This window comes from Chamaea fasciata, unplaced genomic scaffold (assembly GCF_029207755.1).
Source record: "Chamaea fasciata isolate MVZ Bird 193981 ecotype frontalis unplaced genomic scaffold, bChaFas1.0.hap1 SCAF_5, whole genome shotgun sequence".
Taxonomy (NCBI): domain Eukaryota; kingdom Metazoa; phylum Chordata; class Aves; order Passeriformes; family Sylviidae; genus Chamaea; species Chamaea fasciata.
The window spans coordinates 66,025,087-66,044,419 of record NW_027094090.1 but is presented as its reverse complement, the minus strand read 5'-3'; the positions used below and the strand labels follow the sequence as shown (position 1 = coordinate 66,044,419).

At 50.0% G+C, this 19,333-nt stretch overlaps 2 protein-coding genes across 5 annotated transcripts in view; one reads left to right on the top strand and one right to left on the bottom strand.

Moving 5' to 3' along the window:
• Positions 1–19,333, bottom strand: part of IQSEC3 (IQ motif and Sec7 domain ArfGEF 3) — a 92,611-nt gene that overhangs the window by 6,393 nt on the left and 66,885 nt on the right. For 2 of the 3 annotated variants that reach the window (XM_066184207.1, XM_066184210.1), the window contains 9 exons: positions 19,013–19,174; positions 9,696–9,818; positions 8,850–9,016; positions 6,589–6,728; positions 5,647–5,772; positions 4,428–4,527; positions 2,250–2,411; positions 1,419–1,511; positions 928–971 (listed from right to left, as the gene is read on the bottom strand). In XM_066184207.1, coding sequence (XP_066040304.1) covers positions 928–971; positions 1,419–1,511; positions 2,250–2,411; positions 4,428–4,527; positions 5,647–5,772; positions 6,589–6,728; positions 8,850–9,016; positions 9,696–9,818; positions 19,013–19,174 — 1,117 coding nt within the window. Of the gene's footprint in view, positions 1–764; positions 845–927; positions 972–1,418; positions 1,512–2,249; positions 2,412–4,427; positions 4,528–5,646; positions 5,773–6,588; positions 6,729–8,849; positions 9,017–9,695; positions 9,819–19,012; positions 19,175–19,333 lie in introns of all 3 variants that reach the window. The other variant, XM_066184209.1, reaches the window with a different exon arrangement.
• The window catches only part of WASHC1 (WASH complex subunit 1), a 121,297-nt gene continuing 121,082 nt past the window's right edge, over positions 19,119–19,333 (top strand). Inside the window, exon 1 of one of the 2 annotated variants that reach the window (XM_066184227.1) lies at positions 19,119–19,198. The gene's annotated coding sequence lies outside the window, so the exon portion shown is untranslated. The remainder of the gene's footprint in view (positions 19,199–19,333) is intronic. The other variant, XM_066184226.1, reaches the window with a different exon arrangement.

Below are 19,333 nucleotides of genomic sequence, written 5' to 3'. Positions count from 1 at the left end.
ATATGTATTCAGGCGGTGAGGAAAAACTGAGTGCTGGGCCATGAAGTGCCAAGGACATTGGGATACATGGAAGCCACTCTACACAGGGACACGCTTTAAGAGGAACAGGAAAGTGGCTGGCAGAGGCGCCTTTCCCAGGAAGGGGGCATCTGCGGGGAAGTAGGGTGCTCTCCAGGGAAAAGAAGCAGCACCTACTCCCCAGAGAGAAGCTGAATTCTTCAAGTAAATATATGCTGACAAGAGGGGAAAGAGCTACCCTGGGAAAGGGCAGGGTCAGGACAATGGAGGTATTCGAGAAAGAGAGAGTAGGAAGTAGTTGATAAGATTTTCGGTGCGAAGATTGCATTTTCCTGTTTCCCCACAGGCAGTGAGAGTATGGGTGTCTGTGAAGAAACAGGCAACCCACTGGATGCTAGACATTCCTGCAAAGATAGATGTACACAGGACAGCCAAGCTCCCTGTCTAGGAAGGTGAAGCTCTCTGGAAAGTCTGGTCTACAAAGGCCATGCTTAATCCCCTTCAGGGGGTTGGAGAGACAGAGCTGCAGAGATTGTGCAGGAAAGCTGGGCTGTGGGGAATTTGCATGTGATGCTGCATGGAGTTAGCATGTCAGGGAAGTCCTTGGTGGGGTTCTCAGTCTCCCCAGAAGCAGGGGGGTGGGTTAGTCTACAGCGTTTGGGAGCTTGGTCCATGAAGAATGTTACAGTTATAAAAACGGATTGAAAATGCTTTGAAGTTTAGTTTGGATTTGAAAGTTGTATTACCCGTCCTAGCAGTAACTTTTAATTGTATCTCTGGAAATTGGTAAAATTGTCAGTCTGGCTGGGGAGGCATTGATTAAAACCTGAGAAAAGAAACAACAGAGAATGTGAGAAGAGCTGAAGTGAGAGAGAATTACTTACCTCAGCTGCTCTGCACTCTACTTACCTCCACTGTGCTGTCCGAGACCTTCTCCCCCAAATCCTTCTTGCCTTTGAAATAAAACAAAAGATCTCACTCATGAGGTCTGCCCTTCTAGTCAAGAGCTCGCCCTCATCCTGTGGACTGGAGAGTTAAAGGGAGAGGTGCAAGGCCAGTCCAGGCCCTCTTGCAACCTGTTAGCTGCTTAGTGGGGTAGGTTTTACCAGTTCAGGGATGAAAATTGCGCCAGGTTCTTCTTCAGAAGTTACCCATGCTCTATCAGTAATACCTCTTTACCAGCTATTACACCTACAGAGTGGGCAGTGACACTTCAAGGGGTTTTTTCTAGGGTATTTGAAGAATGTATATGCTCTCATGTTTCCACTATTTGGCCAAGGCTACAGGATACAAAACCGAACACTTCTTTTTGCAGTTACTCTCATAAGAATCAGTGAGAACACATTTGAAAAGGCAGCAGTTCTTGACCAAGAGAAGTTGGGTGCTGGGTGTCCTCTTACCTGTCGGAGAGCCTTGCTTAGACTGCAGTTCCATCTGGGCTCCATTGGTCCTTAAGGAGAGAGTCTTCGTCCCTTGCTGTTTCTCCAGTTCCCCTGCAAAACAGACATATGGAAATAAATGAGGAGAGGGATGGAGGGAAAGTCACCAGCATATGGAAGGAGCAAAATGGGAAGTCAGCAAGGAGAACTAATGCAAGAAAATCACAAGTGAGTGTCAAGAAGGGAGAGAGGAACACCCAAGAAAAAACTGGAGAGGATTTGACATGTGGAGAAGCGTCCGTGTCTCCACAGGACCTTCTGCATGTGACCTGCATTTATACAGGATTGTTTAGTGCTGCACAGATGGGGACCACTGATGCTGAGCTCCTTTGGCTCATCGGATGATACACGGGAAGGCCACCAAAGGCTACACAGACGTCTTGTCTGTGTGAGGCCACGGAGTGACACAGACTGCTTGCCCTCAGGACAACTCTGCTAAAGGTATGACATCTATCCCAGCTATTTACAGATCATATTTGCATAGTCAAAGGGGTATGGGACAGAGCAGAATCTTCTGGGTGTGACAGTCTAAGCCTCCCTATTCCAGGCCACTGTGTCACACTCCCTCTTTCATAAGCATCATAAGTAGTTAAGTCCTTCCATTTCTCCTGCTGGCTGGTGGTCACTGAGTGCTTTTTCATCCTATGAGTGAACCCAGGAACATCTTGTGCAAACTCGTGCTGCTCATCCTCTTTGCCCCTGTTCCTGAAGAACTCTTCCTTTGCCCTTTCTCCCTTGCAGTCACATGCAGTGTGATGACACTGGAGTGCGAATTGTGTGAGAGAGCCTTACATTCAATTCGTATCTGTTCCAGTTCTGTCACTTCTGCTATTGACTCTTTCAGATCTTCCACAAACTTCTGCATTTCCTCAGCACCCAGAGCACAGAAGTGTAGTACTTGTTTCTTCTCTGAGCCTGAAACTGGAGTCACCAGTGTAATGCCATGGGGGTAATCTGGAAGGAGATGTGTCAACAAAATAAAGAGGTATTAGGCATTGATGGAGTAGTTGGTTGTTTTGGTACATCTGAAGGACAGAGAGTTTTCAGCATGAGTCCAGTGTAGTTGCACACCCAGAGTTTGTCACACTGCCAGCTGTGGGAACCTGCAGCACTGCAGCCCTCCAAGAGAACAGAAGGACCAAGCTGCAGCAGCAAGACGAGTGTCACCAGCACCAGGGTGCTGCCAAAACCAGAGAACTCTAGCTCTTAGTTACTCTTAGTGCAGGACTGGCCCTGGGAACCTGAGCGCAGAGGTGGGACTGTAGGTAGGACTGTAAAGCCTTTCTCAATCTGTGGAAGAGTAAACAGTGTTTATGAGGCCAGCAACACTTTTTCTCCTGTGGGAGATGCAGCAAGAGAGGTGGTCTTCCGGGGTCAAAGCCACTGCATCCACTGTGGCAGGACTTGTCCCCATCTCTCCTTTCATCTGCAGAGAACACAGGAGGGGTGTTGGCACGGCATGGGTGGGGAGCTCATTGTACTGTGCAGAGAGAATGGTAAAGGTAAAATATGTCTTTGTAGGTCTCTGCTTAGTAGTCCCCACAGGCAAAACACACAGGTAAGTAAATGAAAGGCCATGCTCAGCGTGTGAAAATACAACAGCAAAAGGCCTTATGCTTTAAAGATCGGGTTTGTGTGCAGGGAGGTGGTGGCTGGAGATTCAGCCACGAGAATCAGGAGAACACAAGAGTGCAGAGAACTTGCCACACTTTTGACTGGACAGTCCTCTATCACTTGCTCAGTGGCTGGTGGTTTCAATCCCTTTCCTCCTTTCCTTTCACTCTCCTCTAAATTTAATTTCTGTCTCCTCCATCTGCCTGCCTTCCATGGGCAGCCTTCCTTCATCAGTCTTTTCCCAAACAAGCCAAGGCCTAACCTGTTCTTTTCAGCCAGCCCTCAGCTCCCCCTCTTTGCGTGCCAAGCCCTTTTCCCCACCCCGTGTCTCTCTCATCTGCTCAGATCACAAGATGTTTGTGACACCTGCGTTACTGTCTCTGCAGGGGATACACGACAGCGTGCCTTTGCCAGGAGATCTCTGGGCACTCCCAGGACAGTCGTGCTACCCCTGAAAGCTGATTCCAGCTCTGGTGGTGCCTGCTGGGGATGCTCAGGTATGAGTGGCCCTTTAGTTCACAGGGATGTGGGAGCCTCTGCATGCTGCAGAGTAGGGTGGTGGGAGAGTGACTCACGCTGCCAGTGGAGTAGAGGAGGGACGGAAAAAACTTCCTATAGCCACAGCGCTGCTACATTTTGCCTTCCTTGCAGCGTGTCCTCCATGTGCTCATAAAGCCCCAGGGGCATCAGCCGTGCTCGCCGGGGACTGCTGTGCTGCCCCTCTGCCTGTGCCAGCAGGAAGCCTGCCTGTTTCTGGAACTCCTCCACGGCACAACCAGCCCCAATCATGACACATCATGGCTCTATTCCCAGACCATCAAGGTCAGGCTGACTAGGGCTGGCCTCCCGCCATGCTTTAGTGGGTGCTGTTCCAAGGGCTCTGCCTCTGCCTTGGGAAGCTCTCAGCACAGCACGGCACCGTGCAGGGAGGTGGCAGCAGCACCTGAGCCCCTGTCAGCATCAAAGGCACCAGTGGGGGTTGTGACTTTGGCCAGGAGGGGACAGGGGCTAAAGCTGGCGGCAGCACTTCTGTCAGCAAGATTCTGCACCGACAGTTGGCTTCTGGGAGCTCAGCAGGATGTATGTGGGGATTGATTCCCCCAGTTTTCACCACCGGTGTTGTCCCTGCCACCGTGACAAGCCAGATCCTTCAGTGAGGCCCTTCTGCAGGTGCTCAGGCCTAGGAAAGGTTCCAGGTGTACCTAAAGAGCAATCTCCTTGGCACCAAGCCTCAATTTTCCCTCCTCCACTCTTAACACCGATATAATCTCTCTCCTAATGCAAATTCACACAGCCCCCTCCCTCCTTCTTTTCCCTGCCAAACCCCTCCAGGAAACCCAGGAGCAGTGGACTTACACTCATTCTCAAAGAGGTGGAACTGCATCCCTAGCAGGCCGACTGACTTGCAAAATGTGTATGTTGAGGAGCTTTTCTTCTTCGGGCAAAGCTTGAGGATCTGTTGGAGGGAGAGAAGCATCGTTGGTGCTGGGGAACAGTGAGGCAAGAATGATGCAAACTGCTCAAAGCAAAAAAGCTTTCTGCAAGCTCTGGTAAGTGTACATGGGAGGAATGTTTGGTGAATGACTGGCTCTTTGCCAGAGAGCTCCCTGGAATGCCGCACTTGTAACAACACTTCTGGAATCCTGTAGGCATGGCCCTGGGCCCGCTCAGCTCTCTCCCAGAGGTGCTGGCTTTTTCATTACAACATTTCTGACTTTGAAAGAGTGATTCTCTTCGCCGAGAACAGATCAAAAGGCAAAGGGAAGCCTGTCATAAATACCATAGAGCTGGGAACAAGAGCATATGAGAATGCTGTGCTGCCCTTGTACCTCAGCAGTAATTCTTACAGATCTGGTTCATCCCATGGAGTAGAGGGATAGCAAGGAGCAGATCCTCTCCCCGGGTTCACAACTGTGCAAATGGCTGCAGAGGAATAGGTAGGGAAAGCTCTCTCGTCCTCTCCTTCTACAAAAGGGTTTGGGTTTAGCCTTGCGTCTGCTGCAACCGCAGTTTCACTTCGCCGTTAAATTCAGCACTCTTCCTTTTTGTTTGGCCTCCTTCCAGTCTCAGTGTAACTCTGCTCCCCTGTACCTGCCTAATTCCCCTGCTGGGACTGGGAACTTTCAAAAACACTCTACACATTTGGGGGATCTGGCAAGTGCTATCTAGCCTGCTACAGCCTTTTCCATGTTGTAAGGCAGTGATTTTTAAGTGTCTGGCAGGAAAGATTTAAAGTGCATGAGAGGGCTCTGTCTACTCTAGTACAAACAGACAAAGAAATGAACTTCCCTTTCATGAGATGAACCTCCCTGCTGGCAAAAGCATGAGCAAGAGCAACGACATTGCTTGGATGGCTGTGGGCTGTGGCAGTGTGTTTGTTCGAGGGTTACTGGAGTTTTAGATTTAGTAGGTTTTTAACAGTGAAGGGTCCAGAGCTGTGTGTTACAATGCTGATGAACCGGGAGCTGTCCTCAGAACAGGGGGAAAATGGATGTTGTGGACTGGTTTTAGATTTCCTTACAGAAACCAGGGCAGGTTTTATTGCCGCAGTGCCTAATTGCCAAAGCGCACTCACCACCAGCAGGTCATTGAAGAGGAAAACTTCCCTTTGGTGAGCTGCCTGCTTCTGCACCTTGTTCACATCAGTCACTTCGTACAGGCGGCTGCAGCACACCAGCCGGCGGTGGGGCACCGACAGGACCTGCAGGGAGCACACAGGGGCCCCGGGGGCTGAAGGGGGGCCCACTGCGGGTCTCCCCCACCCCCCGACTGCACAGCCCTGCCCAGTGACACGATTCCACACGCTCTGCCCGGACAAATCACCTCCTCACCGCCACTCCTTGCCATCAGTTTTCCTGCTGCTGCAGTAACAGAGAAAGCTTTTGTGATCTGGGTAAATCAGAGGGCAGGCTAAACGCAACCTTCTTGCTCAGACATCCTACCTCTGGCTTCCGATCCTTGGGTGACTGCTCATCCTCTCTCACCCCGCTGGATATCTGCAGGTTTCCTGGGCTTTGAGAAATCATTCTGCTTTATTTTGGAGAAAGACTATGTGCGTTTTTGCCCTACCGATTGGTTACTGCCGGAGAAACTCTCTGTGCATTTGGGGATCTCTTCACCCCAGCAGTTCTTAGGGAACTCGTTAGAGACAGATGGATAAAATTGTTTTCTATCACTTTGCCTTTCACTTTGTACACCCTTAAAAGGCCTCAAAGTTTGCAACACTGCAGAGCTATCAGTTGAGCACTGGCAGGCAGGACCTGCAGTAAAATTCATGGGCAAACAATTGCTGCACTAGATACTGTAAACTCTGGCCAAGCAGATCCCTCAAAATTAGGAAAGGATGAGATAGCAGGAAATAAAGAGTTTGGAGAAGGAGGAGTAAATTTGTAGAGACGAGCAAGGAAGGTATTACATAAGAGAAGAAGGGCATAGAGGAAAACACAGAAAAGAGGGCAGGGAGGGAGGTGGGGGACAGAGGGGCTGAGTGGGTGCCGGGGGGGGTTTGGGTGCTCACCGTTTTCATTCCAACTATGGACTTCTCCACTTTGGTGACATAAGTTACATGGTCCTCATTAGATTTTAGCTCTTTCTGCTGGATCCTCTCATAGATCCCCACCACCAGCTCCCGAGGGATGTCAGCACCATCGTCCACCCCTGCCAAACACAGAAGATGGTGGGCAGGCCAGTCAGAGAGAAAAGGAAAGGGAAGAACCAGGGGTCCCTGGCAGGTCACTACTGCCTCTGCACCGTGCAGCGCTGGGAACGCTGAAGGGGAATAGCAATACTTCACTTCAGGCTGTCTCCTTTGTTCCTCTAATGCATCCAATGCACCAGCAGGGGAGACTGACATCTCTAAGGCCAATGCAGTTGATTTCATTATTCCACTGCTCTGCATGGTGGCTCCTTTCCATGTGTTCCCTAAGGTTTTATAGCCACAATTTCACATTCATATATCTCGGGGCACTCAGCAGCAACCCCTGCATTGATTTTGTATCATCACAAGTGCTAGATGTGGGAAGGCCTATGATGGGATTCAGCAGCTCTTCCTGCCAATGCAAGCATCAGCTCTCCTTGTCCGCTTGGTGACCTCCAGCATTTTCCTTCTGTGTTGACTCCTAGGAATAATACTTCCCTGCCATTCTGTTTGTGGGATCTCTGCCTTGACCCTGCCCCTTTCCTCTTTTACATCTCCTTACTTAATTCCCCAGATTTCACTGTCTGACCCTGCAGAGCCTGGCAGAAAAGCTTTTTTTCACCCTTCCCTGAGCCGAGCACTGCAAACCAAGCTGCCAAACCTTCCTCCAAACTGAATTCCTCCAGTCATTTTATATTGATTTTCTCTGCATCCCCTCCAGCTCCCTGGTCTGAGATGTCCTATCCTGAGTGATGCCGGTGAGGAACTGCTGAGAAATGGAAAGGCACTGAGATGTCCTGGCTCCCTTGCCTACATCCTCGCAAATGTATCCCAGATAACATTTCAAACCTGGGCTGCTGAAGCTGCTGGCCTGGGCACCGAGCTGCGGGTGAGTCTGGATTGAAGTGTCTCTCCTTGTGAATGTGGTGGGGTGACATTCACCCGCTCTAATGGCTTGTGGTGTGTTGCACACTGGAGGTGAGTGACCTTCATGCTGGTTCAATTCATTGTGGTGTGAACTGACAGATTTTCAGGCAACTCCAAGTGTAAGTTAACACTAAAAAAAACCCACCACCCTCTTTTGTTAGTGCTATCAATTGTAACACTAAAGGGGATGATGGCAGGTAGCAGCCCCATTCAGTATCTGTGGAATTAACTTGAAAGAGGGCCTCAGTGTCATATTATACCAGTCTGAAGCAGGTGCCAAATTGTGGAAGGTGTGGGAGGCTGAGATGACACTTTCTGAACAGCCATCAGGACAAAGAAACAAGTCAAAGGAACCCAGAAAAGTACAAAATCTTTAGAGAAGACAGGAATTTACACTGGAAAAACTTTGAGGGAGCTTTATCTGAATTGCAGATGTGCAGCAAGAGAAACTTGGAAAATGGCTGACCTAGAACGACCTAGGAGTGAATATGGCTGGGAAATTAGACAATAATTTGTCTAGACATGATGTCAAAAAGGCCAAACAATGCTAAGCTGCAGTAGCAGAACTGAAAATAAGAACAAGGCAGTAGCTCTTATGTATGAGTATGTTGTGACCACATCTGAAAAAGTGCTTTTACCAACCTACTACCAGGATGCAAAGGACTGACCTTGAAAAATAGAAGAAAATCGATTTGGGAACTGATTGTATCAGGAATTGCAAAGAGGTAATGTATGCGTGAACTCTGTCACGCCTACAGTTACTATAAGTAATTGCAGGCAATTAAGAAGGGAAAGATTTAGCCTGAATAAAAGGAAAATGTGTTCATATATTCAAAGCAGCAAGTAGGGCTTGTTTAGCACAACCCAGCAGGGTCTAAGAAGGATGGAGATGAACAATAGGAAAATGTAATACAGTGGACTGTTTCCAAGCAATGAGATCTCTTAAGAGATGAAGCCATCTCTCAAAGGAAAATGGTTGGTTTCTGAGAAGGCTGGACAGCTTTCTGCAGAAAACAAAGGTAATTAGAATTTCCCTTCCCCAGCACGCTAGAAGGCATCTCAAAGGGCCGTCCATGTCTGGCTCACGGGCAAGTAGCAGGAGACCTGGAGAACGGCAGTTCCACTAGGTTCTCCCTGCCTTCATCTAGGCAGAATTTAGAAAAGCAAGAGGGCAAAAAAAAGAAAAAAAAAAAAAATCAAAGCAGGACCCTCACCTCTCAGATTGCGAATGAAGTCCTCCAGCATCATCTTCCTGTCAGGCTTGATGTTGGGGCTGTACATGTCCGTGTTGAGGAGGATGATTGCGAAGGCCAAGATGAAGATGGTGTCCGGGTTGTGAAACTGCTGGACCACGTCTGGGTTACACATGCAGTACCTCTGGCTGCAGCGGGAGGGATGCGCACGCTTAGCGCGGAGCATGGGAGCCCCCCGCTCCAGCCTGGCCCCTTCTTGCCTTTACCACCGGCACATCGCAGTCCTGCCTCCGCTCCACCGCCTCCCGCACTACGAGAAGGAACGCACTGCTCTCTGAAGGCAAATCTCCCCACCTGTGGCCGAAGCGGGCCACTGAAACTTCAGCCACCTTGCCCTCAGGAACAAAAAAGGAAGCGAGAGTGGACAGGGCCACCGGGAGTGTGCGAGCGCAGGAGCGTCACACGGGAGGCGCCCGCTCCAGCCCGCCTTGCCAAGCACAGAGCACTGCTCTGCGCGCACCGAGGGAGGACCCGGCAGCCCCGCGAGCCCCTCTGCCCTCTCCCTGCGAGTCACCAGTGAACTGCTGGCAGCCGTGTCGTCATCTGCTTTCCGCGGACCTTGGCGCGCACAGTTCACCTGCCTCCCTCTGGCGCCCGTCGCCGACCGCCTGACAAGGCCGCGGCCGTGAGGCGGCGGTGGCGCGGAGGAGTCCCGCCTTCGGGAGCCCCTCCAGGGTCCCCCTCTGGGCAAGGGCGGCGTGCGGGCATTGTCCCCGTGACGGCTGGACGCCGCACTTTCAACGGGCCGGGCCGTGTCCCCTGCTCCCCCTGGCTGCGGCAGGGCGGCCGCACGGCTCCCGCCCTTACCTGAAGGCCTCGATGAGCCGCTCCACCTTCTGCGCCTCCCCCTGCACGCGGATGTGCGCCTGGAATTTCCGCAGGGCCTCGTCCAGCTCCATGCCCGAGAAGTCCATCTCGTCCACCACACAGCTGCGGGAGGGGTACACAGCCCTCGTCAGAGCGTCCTCCCGCGGCCCGCGCCCGGCCGCTGAGGCCCAGGCCCCCAGGGGAATGGCACGGGAGAGGCCCGGACACGCGCCTCTGCCTTCCTGGATCCTGCTTGCCACAGGCCGTGGTTTCACTCTACAGCTGGTGAGCAACTCTTGTGCTTTGCTGTATGTTTATATATGTGCGCGTGTGTGTATAAACCCTGGTTTGTAAAAAGCACACCACAGACAGCGGATGCATTCACACGTGCATAAACAGAGAAAATGTATGTGTGTATATATATGCATTGATATTTACCTGTGTCTATATAGGTATAGAGACCTCTATATTGACATAGATATCTGGACACCTGTATCAGTAAGACCAGAATCAGCTCAGAGGAAACAGGAAATGGACGTTGTTGTACAGAAATGACACGCAACATTACCTGCTTGTCTGGTGTCACTTTGCATTTCAACATGATCCACTGCCCACTGGAAATTCATGGCCAATTTAGAGACCCCAAGAAGGGGGTGAGACCTCTCTCATTTCCCACTAAAGCATTCTCATCTTATAGAGGCCCTGCTGTTAGTCTCCGAAACCTACCACTGCAGTTCTTGCTCTCTGTATTAGTCAGACAACCTACTTGTTCTCACTGCATAATATTTCAGTCCCTTGTAATGACAACGCCTTTCCCATGCGGCTTCAGCCCATTCTGTTAGCATGTTCCTACCTTTTGTGCTCAGGTCATTACTGCAAGCATTAATCAAGAGATTAGACTCAGAAACCCCTGTTCCTAATGTCCCTTAGGCCCAGCTTCCCATTTCAGCAGAGTATGTAGGCACTAATGTCTGTATCAGCCAGTTTGGTCCCCTGTTTGCGGTTCCTCTGCTAATTTCTCTCCCGCTCTCAACAAAAGAATTCTCATGTCCAAAGCTTTGCTGAAGTCTAGAATTATGTTCTGCATGTCCTGTCTAGAAAACTAGTTATTCTAACAAAGACAGACATTGAATTAATCTACTTTCCCCCGACTTTGATATGTACAGTTTACCTTCCTGCTTGCCGTTGTTCTTTCCCAAAAGAAATTTTCAAAACTGAAATTCTGTCTGGCAGATGAAGAAAATCACAGGTGCCAAAATCCCATTTTTTTTAAACTTCCTTAAATACAAAGTTACTAATTTGCTAATGGGACCACCTTGACATTAGAAGTGCATTGAAAATTCAAGAACTTCATATTTTCTGCTTCTCTGTACTTCGGATGCCACTTTTATTAGCCCCTTAACCCCTTTATTTAATCCTTTTGGGTTTGGGTTTCTTTGTCATCTGGTAAAGGATAAACTGATCCCAAATTTAAGGTTATTAAGGGGGAAATTTTCCCCAAGACAGGTTATCTGGGTCTTTATGAGGAGTGGTGCAGGGAAAAAAGAGGGGGAGGAGATTGGTTCTCTTCTGGATCTTTCCGTTTCCTAGGAGTATCTGGAGATTTTGCCAAAGAAACCTCTACTACCAAAGGGATGTGCTGCTACCAGTTTCTTCTTCCTTTCTGAGATGAACTGGGCGTGTGTCTGCTGGCCGTTTCTAAGTGCTGCAGTTTGCTCTGGGTTGTTGGGAAGTGGTTTGTGAGCTAAGCTGTTGAGTGCCATGTGCAGCCTTGCCAGAATAAAAATGCCTCAGATGGGTGAGGGATCGAGTTCAAATGCCCAGGGACGTCTCTGCATTCCTCCATTGCCTTATTGACTCAGGAGCTGTTGTCATTTAACTGGGGTGACCCCCGCAGAATCGCTTCCCAGGAGCTCTGAACATAAAGTGCTTTGTATCTTCTGAGGTAGGACTTGCTGCAGCCTCAGCCAGGATTTGTGGGCTCTTCCTCTGCACAAAGTCCATATAATCAAAATTCAGAAACAAATAGGGAGCGAGGGAAGAGAATCCAAGGGACTGCTCTCAAAGGAAGTCTTCCATGAAATATTTTTTTATCTCTCCAAGAGGTGGACTGCAGGAACACTTGGCAGTAAGAAAAACTTCCTCCACTGCCTCTTTCCTTTTTTATTTTTATTTTTCTCATGCTTATACTCAGTCCCTTGGGTTAGCATCAAGGCGTTCTGCTTCTCGGAATTTATCTTTGATAGTAAGAGCAGTTTTCCTCTTGTTAGTCGTTCCTGTGTTCACAGCTGCAGCCACCTCTGCGCTTGGGCTTTTGTTGTTGTTTTTTAATCCTTTCCAGTGTGCAATGTTTCTCAGCACCGACCCCGGTGATTTTGCTGCTATTGTCTGCTTCCAGACATGTGAACACTGAGTCCTTGCACACCCCAGGGACACCCGCTCAGGTCACCCTAAGTAACCCCAATCCACCAGCATTAAATCATCTGCCTTTTGCTTACTCTTTCCCTCTTTGATCAGTCGTTCCCCCTCCACACAGGCTGCCCTAACACATCCTCCCCTTTGTGTTCAAATCTGGAGTAATGAAGTCGGTGCCCTTAACACAGAAAGCATCGAGCCTTCATTAGGACAAGTAGGAAAAGGCAGCTGTTCGTAGCTCTCTTCAAACTCAACGGGCATTGCTACGTGGGCTGCGCTCAGATTCTCCTGTGAGAGTTTCTCTCAGGGACTGACTGATGCAAGTTTACTTTGTAAATTCTAAGTCCTGGGAGCCCCTTCCATACGTCTCTCAGCCCAAAGAACAGTGTCCCCTGCCCTGCTTACTAAGAAAAGTTGGCCAGGCAGAAAAGACAGGCTAGGGAGAATGTTTGATTCAACCAAAGTCAGCCTGTGCTTGGATTTGATTTATCTGACAAATCCTGTGCCAAAGGTCTGAAGAACAGCTCCTGGAGGAGCCATCAGGTACCAAGCTGCTATTTCTGCTGCTAGACAGGCAGAAAGAAAGGTGCATCAGACTTGTCTGGTATTTTTTGTGTGCGAATTTGACACAGCAAAGTCCATTCAGAGACAAACAGCCCTGTGCTATGGGTCTGCCGTGTTCCTGCTTCTCTTCTAGACAGCTGGAAGTTTTGCAGCCTTCCCTGGCTTCAGATTCCTGCACAGACTGGCGCTAGTTTTCCGAATGCACTCTGGTAACTGTGTCAGACACCCCCTGAAGTGCAGCACAGCTTTTCTTTGTGAAACCAGAGCAAGGAGGTCTGTTTATTCCAAGCTAGGGACCATGGAAGCTGACGAAGGAAACGAGAGCAGGTGGCTCTCTGCATCCAAGGAATAAACCAACAGCTTATGTGCACGTGCCAAAACCAGTGCTGAGTTCATTTTTCCACAAACAGCTGGACATCTGTGAGGTGCCTATTCCAGGACTGCCAGGAGGCTTGAGGGATGATACAGAGACACAGTAATCACCTTCCAAAACCTCATGTTTCGGCTCCTTCCTGCCCATGAACTTGCAACAAGCCACACAAACGGAGCTCGCAGTGCATCCAGAGATTCATTTAGCCCCCTGTCTGCAAGGATATGACTCTGGATATTTGGATCATGTTGTTGAAGTGAGCAGGAAAAGCTCTGGCTCCCTGCCTCATAAACAAGGTGGTGGGGTTGAGGACTCTGTGTCCATGAGGAGTTTGATCTGCCCTGGGGCACCTCACAACAACAAGCAGAGAATTCCACACCGGGTTCCAGGACCCAGGGAGTGGACTCCTGGATGGATTATTCTGCTTAGCTGTTGTCTCTGCTGTAGCCTCCTAGGCTACAGGGGAGAGATTCCCCCAGAAGTGGGTGGTCATAATGGCAGAAGAGCTGCGAGGGTTTAGCGCAGGGCTAAGCATGGCAGAAAAGCCTGTGGCAAAAGGGTTCAGTGAAGGCAGGAAGCAGCTGTGTCATGTGGGGCTGGGATCTGCTCACCCAAGTGTAATGACCTATTTTCCAGCTTTTCCGCTCAGGTGACAATGCAGCAGGAGCTGGGATGCAACTAAAAGCATCTGTAATGAACCTGCAGCCTCCACTCAGGGAGGGAGCAAGGGGGGAGGCAGCCAGGTGGAAAGTTTAAAATCACAAGGCACAAAGATACTAATAAAAACCGTCCCTTTTTTCAGCCTCCCAAATTCTACAAGCTTTCTGAAGACGATTTGGGTGAACTGTAGAGGAGCTCAGCTCTCTGGAAGGACACTGCCCTGCTCGTGGGAACTGAACAGGAGGAAAATGTAGCGGGACTCGCCGACAGCACGCAGCAGTGGGCAGAGGTGCGTGTCCCAATGCTGCCCTGCAGGCCCCCTTGGGAAGGACAGCCTCTGCAGTGGACACCAGGCCTGCACCAGTCCTCCCTTGCTGGAGAACGCTGCGGGTCACGTAGTGCGTGCTTTCCCCGGGGGCTGTCACGCCTGTTCACCCTCCCGTGGTGGTTGTAGCTCACACGGCTACTTCCTTGGGAATCTAGTCCTTCCTGAGCTCCCCTGGGGACCAGGCAGACTCAAGGTGCACCTTCAGCCTGTACAGGTCTGGCCTGGGAAGGCTGTTGTTGCTCCCGTTGGCTGCGTGCTACGGCCCTGCTCGCAGCGGGAGCCACGACTGACCCTTCTTCCCTCTGGCCTGTGTCCGTCACATCCTTGCCTGGTGCTGCTGCTTGAACCCTCCTGCGGCACAAGTCCCTTACTGGCCCTCTGCAGCATCCTCCCTGAGGAGAAGGGGAAGAGGGCTACTTCGGGCTAACCTGGCAAGTCCGCTCTGCCTGTCCAAGAGGAACCTAACTCTTCCCTGAGAGAGTCCCTTTGCCGGGCTCCCAGCTCTGCACTTACTAAGAGCAGCTTTTCTCTCCCTGAATTTCCGTGACAGAAAGAGAAGACAGCACAGGCTTGACAGACAGGAGACCTGCTCACCCGCAGGGAGGATGTCTCCAACAGCAACTTCCACTCCTAACAGGAGCCAGACCCCAGCTCAGCACAGTGTGTCCTCTGCTGGAATCTCTGCCCGTTTCTCCTCTGACAGCAAGTGCACCAGGACAGCCACATCTGCACTTCCAAGTCCCACGAGCTGAACACAAACCATCCAGTACCAGCACAGCTGACTCCATTCATGAAATCACTCACATGTTCTTGTTCATGAATGAACTATAAATGGAAGCAATTCCTGAGTCAGGAACAGGTGGAGGAGAAGAATGGACTAAAGTGAAGAAGAGTATGAGGGAAGAAGAACAAAAGCAGCAAATAAACACAGAATGAGGAAAGGATGCGAGGATGATGATCTATCTCATATAAAAACTGATGCCTTGGGCCTGACTTTTTCAAAGCAACGGATTTTTTTTCTGCAGTACTTGACAAATAGATTGATTAGAACTGCTCGGTACCACATAGGTCCTTTAATGAGCCAGGCTGCCTCTCTCCAACTGTATTCCCTGGACCGGTAGACACTGAAACCTTGGGGCAGGTCCCCAGTGACTCCCTCTCACTGAATGCAGGACAGCCAGCGGAAGGAGATTGTTGGATCGTACTGTGGGACGCTGATCACGGTGAATGGTTATTCCGTGGGATGCTTAAAATAGGTTACAAGTGGGATTTTTACCCTGTAACACGAAATGCCCAAAAGCTGCGCATTCGGACTAAACTAGCACACTGAGAAAAAACAGCACTCTTGAGGGCCCCGTGTCTCTCCATCGACAAAAGGAATTCATAAATTTCCAGAGGACACTAAACTTGGTGGTGGCCAACAACAGGTGAGATAAATCCTAGTTTTAAATACTGAGGTCTTTTCTAAACGAGAAAATGACACGCTGCATCTTCCTAAAGAGATAGACCCGAGTGGTTCAGTGTTATCAATGCATGCGTGTCAGTTATAGTCAGAAACTGTTGAAAATCTCCTGCTCTCTCTGTTGTTTCTCTGGCTAGCGTGTAGAACTACTTGTGAATTATCCAGACACCTTTTTTGAGTTCCAAGAAAATCAGTTAAAGGTTGAAAGATAAGAGCAGGAATATGGAAGGGAGATGATAATTTCAGGGCATTTAGGTGCTGGGCATGAAGGTGTGGGAAGGCAAAATAGCTCACCAAAGTGCTCAATCCTCATAAAACGCTTACCTCACCTAAACCCGTGCCCTTTTACATAAAAGGCTTTGCAACCAGCACAGCACTTCTCTGGAATTTTACATTTACTAGGTGGACAGCAAAGTGGGATCGTCTTCCCAGTGCCAAATGCCACTCTGCGCTCCTGAGCTCTGCTGTTTGACAGCAGGAGCTGGCAGAGGTTGGCTTGTCTGTCAGCCAGCACAGCTTCAAAACCTGCAGAAGCCAAGAGACCTCTGCAGAGTACAGGCTTATGGCTGGACATTACAGCCGAGTCTGGAGTTGGTAACCTGGGCAGCCCTGCCTCCAAATGCACAAGGGAGGCTGACACTTTTGCAGATGTTTTAAAAGCTGTCCTATTATTTATTTATGCAGCTGGGTTAATTCAACCTGGCTGAAATAGAAATGTTGCTTACAATACACAATTGCAACATAAGTTTTCACATTGAGCGAAAGCTAAACTAACACAGCAAGTGGCATCAATAATTGAAATTGCTTTTGGGAGGCAGAGGAGGCTCCAGGGTCGGGTTTGGGATGTGAAAGAGCGCAGACATCTCTGCCTGCATACAGGCTTGCTCACTGCAGGTGATCCGAGCCTGTGCAAGCACTACTGCCTGCTCACGGCCACCCTGCCTGGGCACTTGACCTCAGCAGGACTGCGCGCCTGTTCTTCTGCCCATTCGGGCCACAAAAATAGCTCTGGTTTTGGGCAAATTGTGCAAAATTCCCTGCATGCTCTCCAGGGAATACCATGCACTTGAACATTGCTGAACGTGGGGGGATGTGGGGACAGCAAGGCAGCCCTTGCAGAATCTGTTCTCCCAACCGGTGTCAGTGTTCCTTAGCTGGTTTGGTGGCAGTTGGATGGGGAATGAGAACCAGACAAGGTCTTAGACAGTTCTAAAATGCCAAAAGGTCTTTGATCTGCCTCTTGTTCCCATAGAAACCGCTCATAAGTTGTGACCAGCCCTTGAGATACAGTGCACTGGAAATGCCAGCACACTACACTGCACTGCCAGCCCTCTTCTTCCTGCAGCATGGACAGGAAGAATACCCAGGATTATAATTCTGGGCCATGATTTCTCTTTTCAATGCCTCGTTTCCATGCGTGGCACGCTGCTGGGTGTGCAGCCATTGCCCGTCCAGCTCTCATGAGCAGCTGATGAAAAATTTGCTTGCAAAAACCCACCAACCATGCTCAACTATACCCCTAAGCTCAGAACCGGCACAGGAAGTCCCTTCAAATGGCACAGCTACAACCAGCTGAATGTGCGTGTTTTTTCCTTCCTGTTTTAGAACATTCTGCATGTATTTTAAGTCTACTTTTATCTTTGCCTTTAAGGAAGACAAATCAGCCAGTTATTGTGAAGAGGGGGTGGCAGCACAGATTGTTAGTGGAAGCATATCATCTGTTGCCTGGAGAGATCAGACACAGGTTTGAGCCCTGAACTCAGCCCCAGTTGTTTGATACATGTTCAGGAGCACACAGTCCGTGCCCAAGATACATCCATGTACACACAGCCTCAATATCTTGAGGTCCTCATCTTTGAGCCTTGTTTTTTACAGATGTTAGTGGGATGGGCAAGGCCACTCCTTCACGGAACATTTGGAGTGTCACCATGAGAGGGGCAGGGCAAACTTTGAGTAATGAGCATGATGTGGTAGGGCCACCTGCCCCGATGGCCCCATGCCCCCTGCAGAAACAGGACTGGCAACCCCAGCGTGGCAGCTCCTGAGGCTGGGAGGCTGACGCCAGGCTTTGCAACAGGGACTGTTCCCGGCAGCTGCTGACACTCAGTTTGCAGTCCCATGTGAGGCAGAGGAGCATGGGCATTTCCAGGGATGACGCCAAATTTAGGATTACAAGGAAGTGCCAGCCTATTGTTGTTGCAGTATTTCCCTGTGCATGCAGAGGCTAGGTTTGGATTTGAGCAGGTTATCTATCAGGGAAAGCAGCCCACACAGCACTTACTGGAGAAAAAGAGGCAATTACTTTTAATCGTAATTCTCAGCATGAAGAGACTGGGCAGCACATGTGTCTTGTTGCTGGACACATCAATACTTCTACAGTATATTAAGAAAGGAGATGGATGAAAGGTCAGGTAGGTACCTGCAGCAATAGGAAGCAGCAATTGCAGCTGGAATTAATTTTAAAATTCAGGCCTAGATGTGGCTCTTGAACTTTGGCATCCTCCAGTCTTTCTCTGGAGTAGAAGTGGGATGTGGATGGGATTTGGCGTTTCTGTGTGGTTTGGTTCAAGAAAAAACGCTGCAAAATGCAAGGGAAGTAGAGAACATTTTGGAGAATGGGAGAATGTAATAAAGGAGCCAGTGCAAAGGACTCCCCGACTAATGGAAAGGCAGCTCCCACTTAGAGTTGTGCTTCTGCATAATAAAAGAGAGAAGCAGCTGAGTGCTGGTCATGCCTCGAAATGGGTCTCTGAATGAGCTAGACTTGAAAGAGGAGGCTGGTGTAGGCTGAGAGATGCATGGCTTGTGACCAGAGGAGGGTCACGGTGAGAGAACTGAAGGTAACAATCCAGCAAAGGCAGCCACTGAACAGAAGCAGATTTTGTTCTGGGAAGGGGCAGCTCAGCTCATTGGAGATTTTGGAGTGCAGATGTTCCTCAGTGCTCTGTGGCTGCTGTGGCGATGACGAGCCCTTAGCAGCGTGTTTTCATATGCAGGCCTCCTCATCACCACAAACAGGAGCTCGTAACTATCCTCCTAATGCAGCTGGACAAACTCAAAGGGCCACCAATTTCCAGCCTGGACCGAAAGAGAACTGAATATGTAGCCAGCGTTCACTTCTCCCTGCTGGTCTCACAGCGGGGAGCAGATTTTTTTCCTCCTCTGCCTCTTAGTACTTTCCAGAAGGCATCAGAGGTACTTTGTATGGATGGGATGAGGCCCCAGCCAAAGAGTTCCCCAGCCCCCAAACCTGCCAGCATCACTAGTTCTACCACCTGACAGTGCTGAGCTCCTGCTAGGTGACCACAGGCCTCCTGAGAAGGAACTGAAATGGAAAAACTGATGATGTAAAGGGTGAAACACATAGATGGGAAATGTGTTGAGGGGTGCCAGACAGGGACTGGCTTTGGTGAAGTTCCTGAGGAGTGGAGGTGGAGGGGCGTGGAGGACAGCAAAGGGCAGTCGGCTGGCAACTCCTTTAGAGTGCAGGGAGGAGGGGAAGAGATTCGCACACTTACTCCAGGACGTCCCTGTTGAACTGCTTCTTGCTGTTTCCCAGGAATTCCCCAATCATCTGTCGGCTGAGGCCCTTCCGCTGCAGCAGGAAGTGTGCCACCCCGATGGGGGTGTCCGGGATGAAGCCTCGGGAGATCAGGAACTGGATCCCTTTGTCTGGGTTTCTGCAAGGCAAGCACAGAGACATGGTGAGTTTGCATGATCCTTTGGAGGCATTGTTGCTGCTGGCTCACCCCATGGCGAGCATCAGCGCAGCCCTTGGCGGGTGCCTGGGCTCCTGTGAGCTCACGCGTGTGTCAGGAGTGGGACTGGCTGGGGCGAGG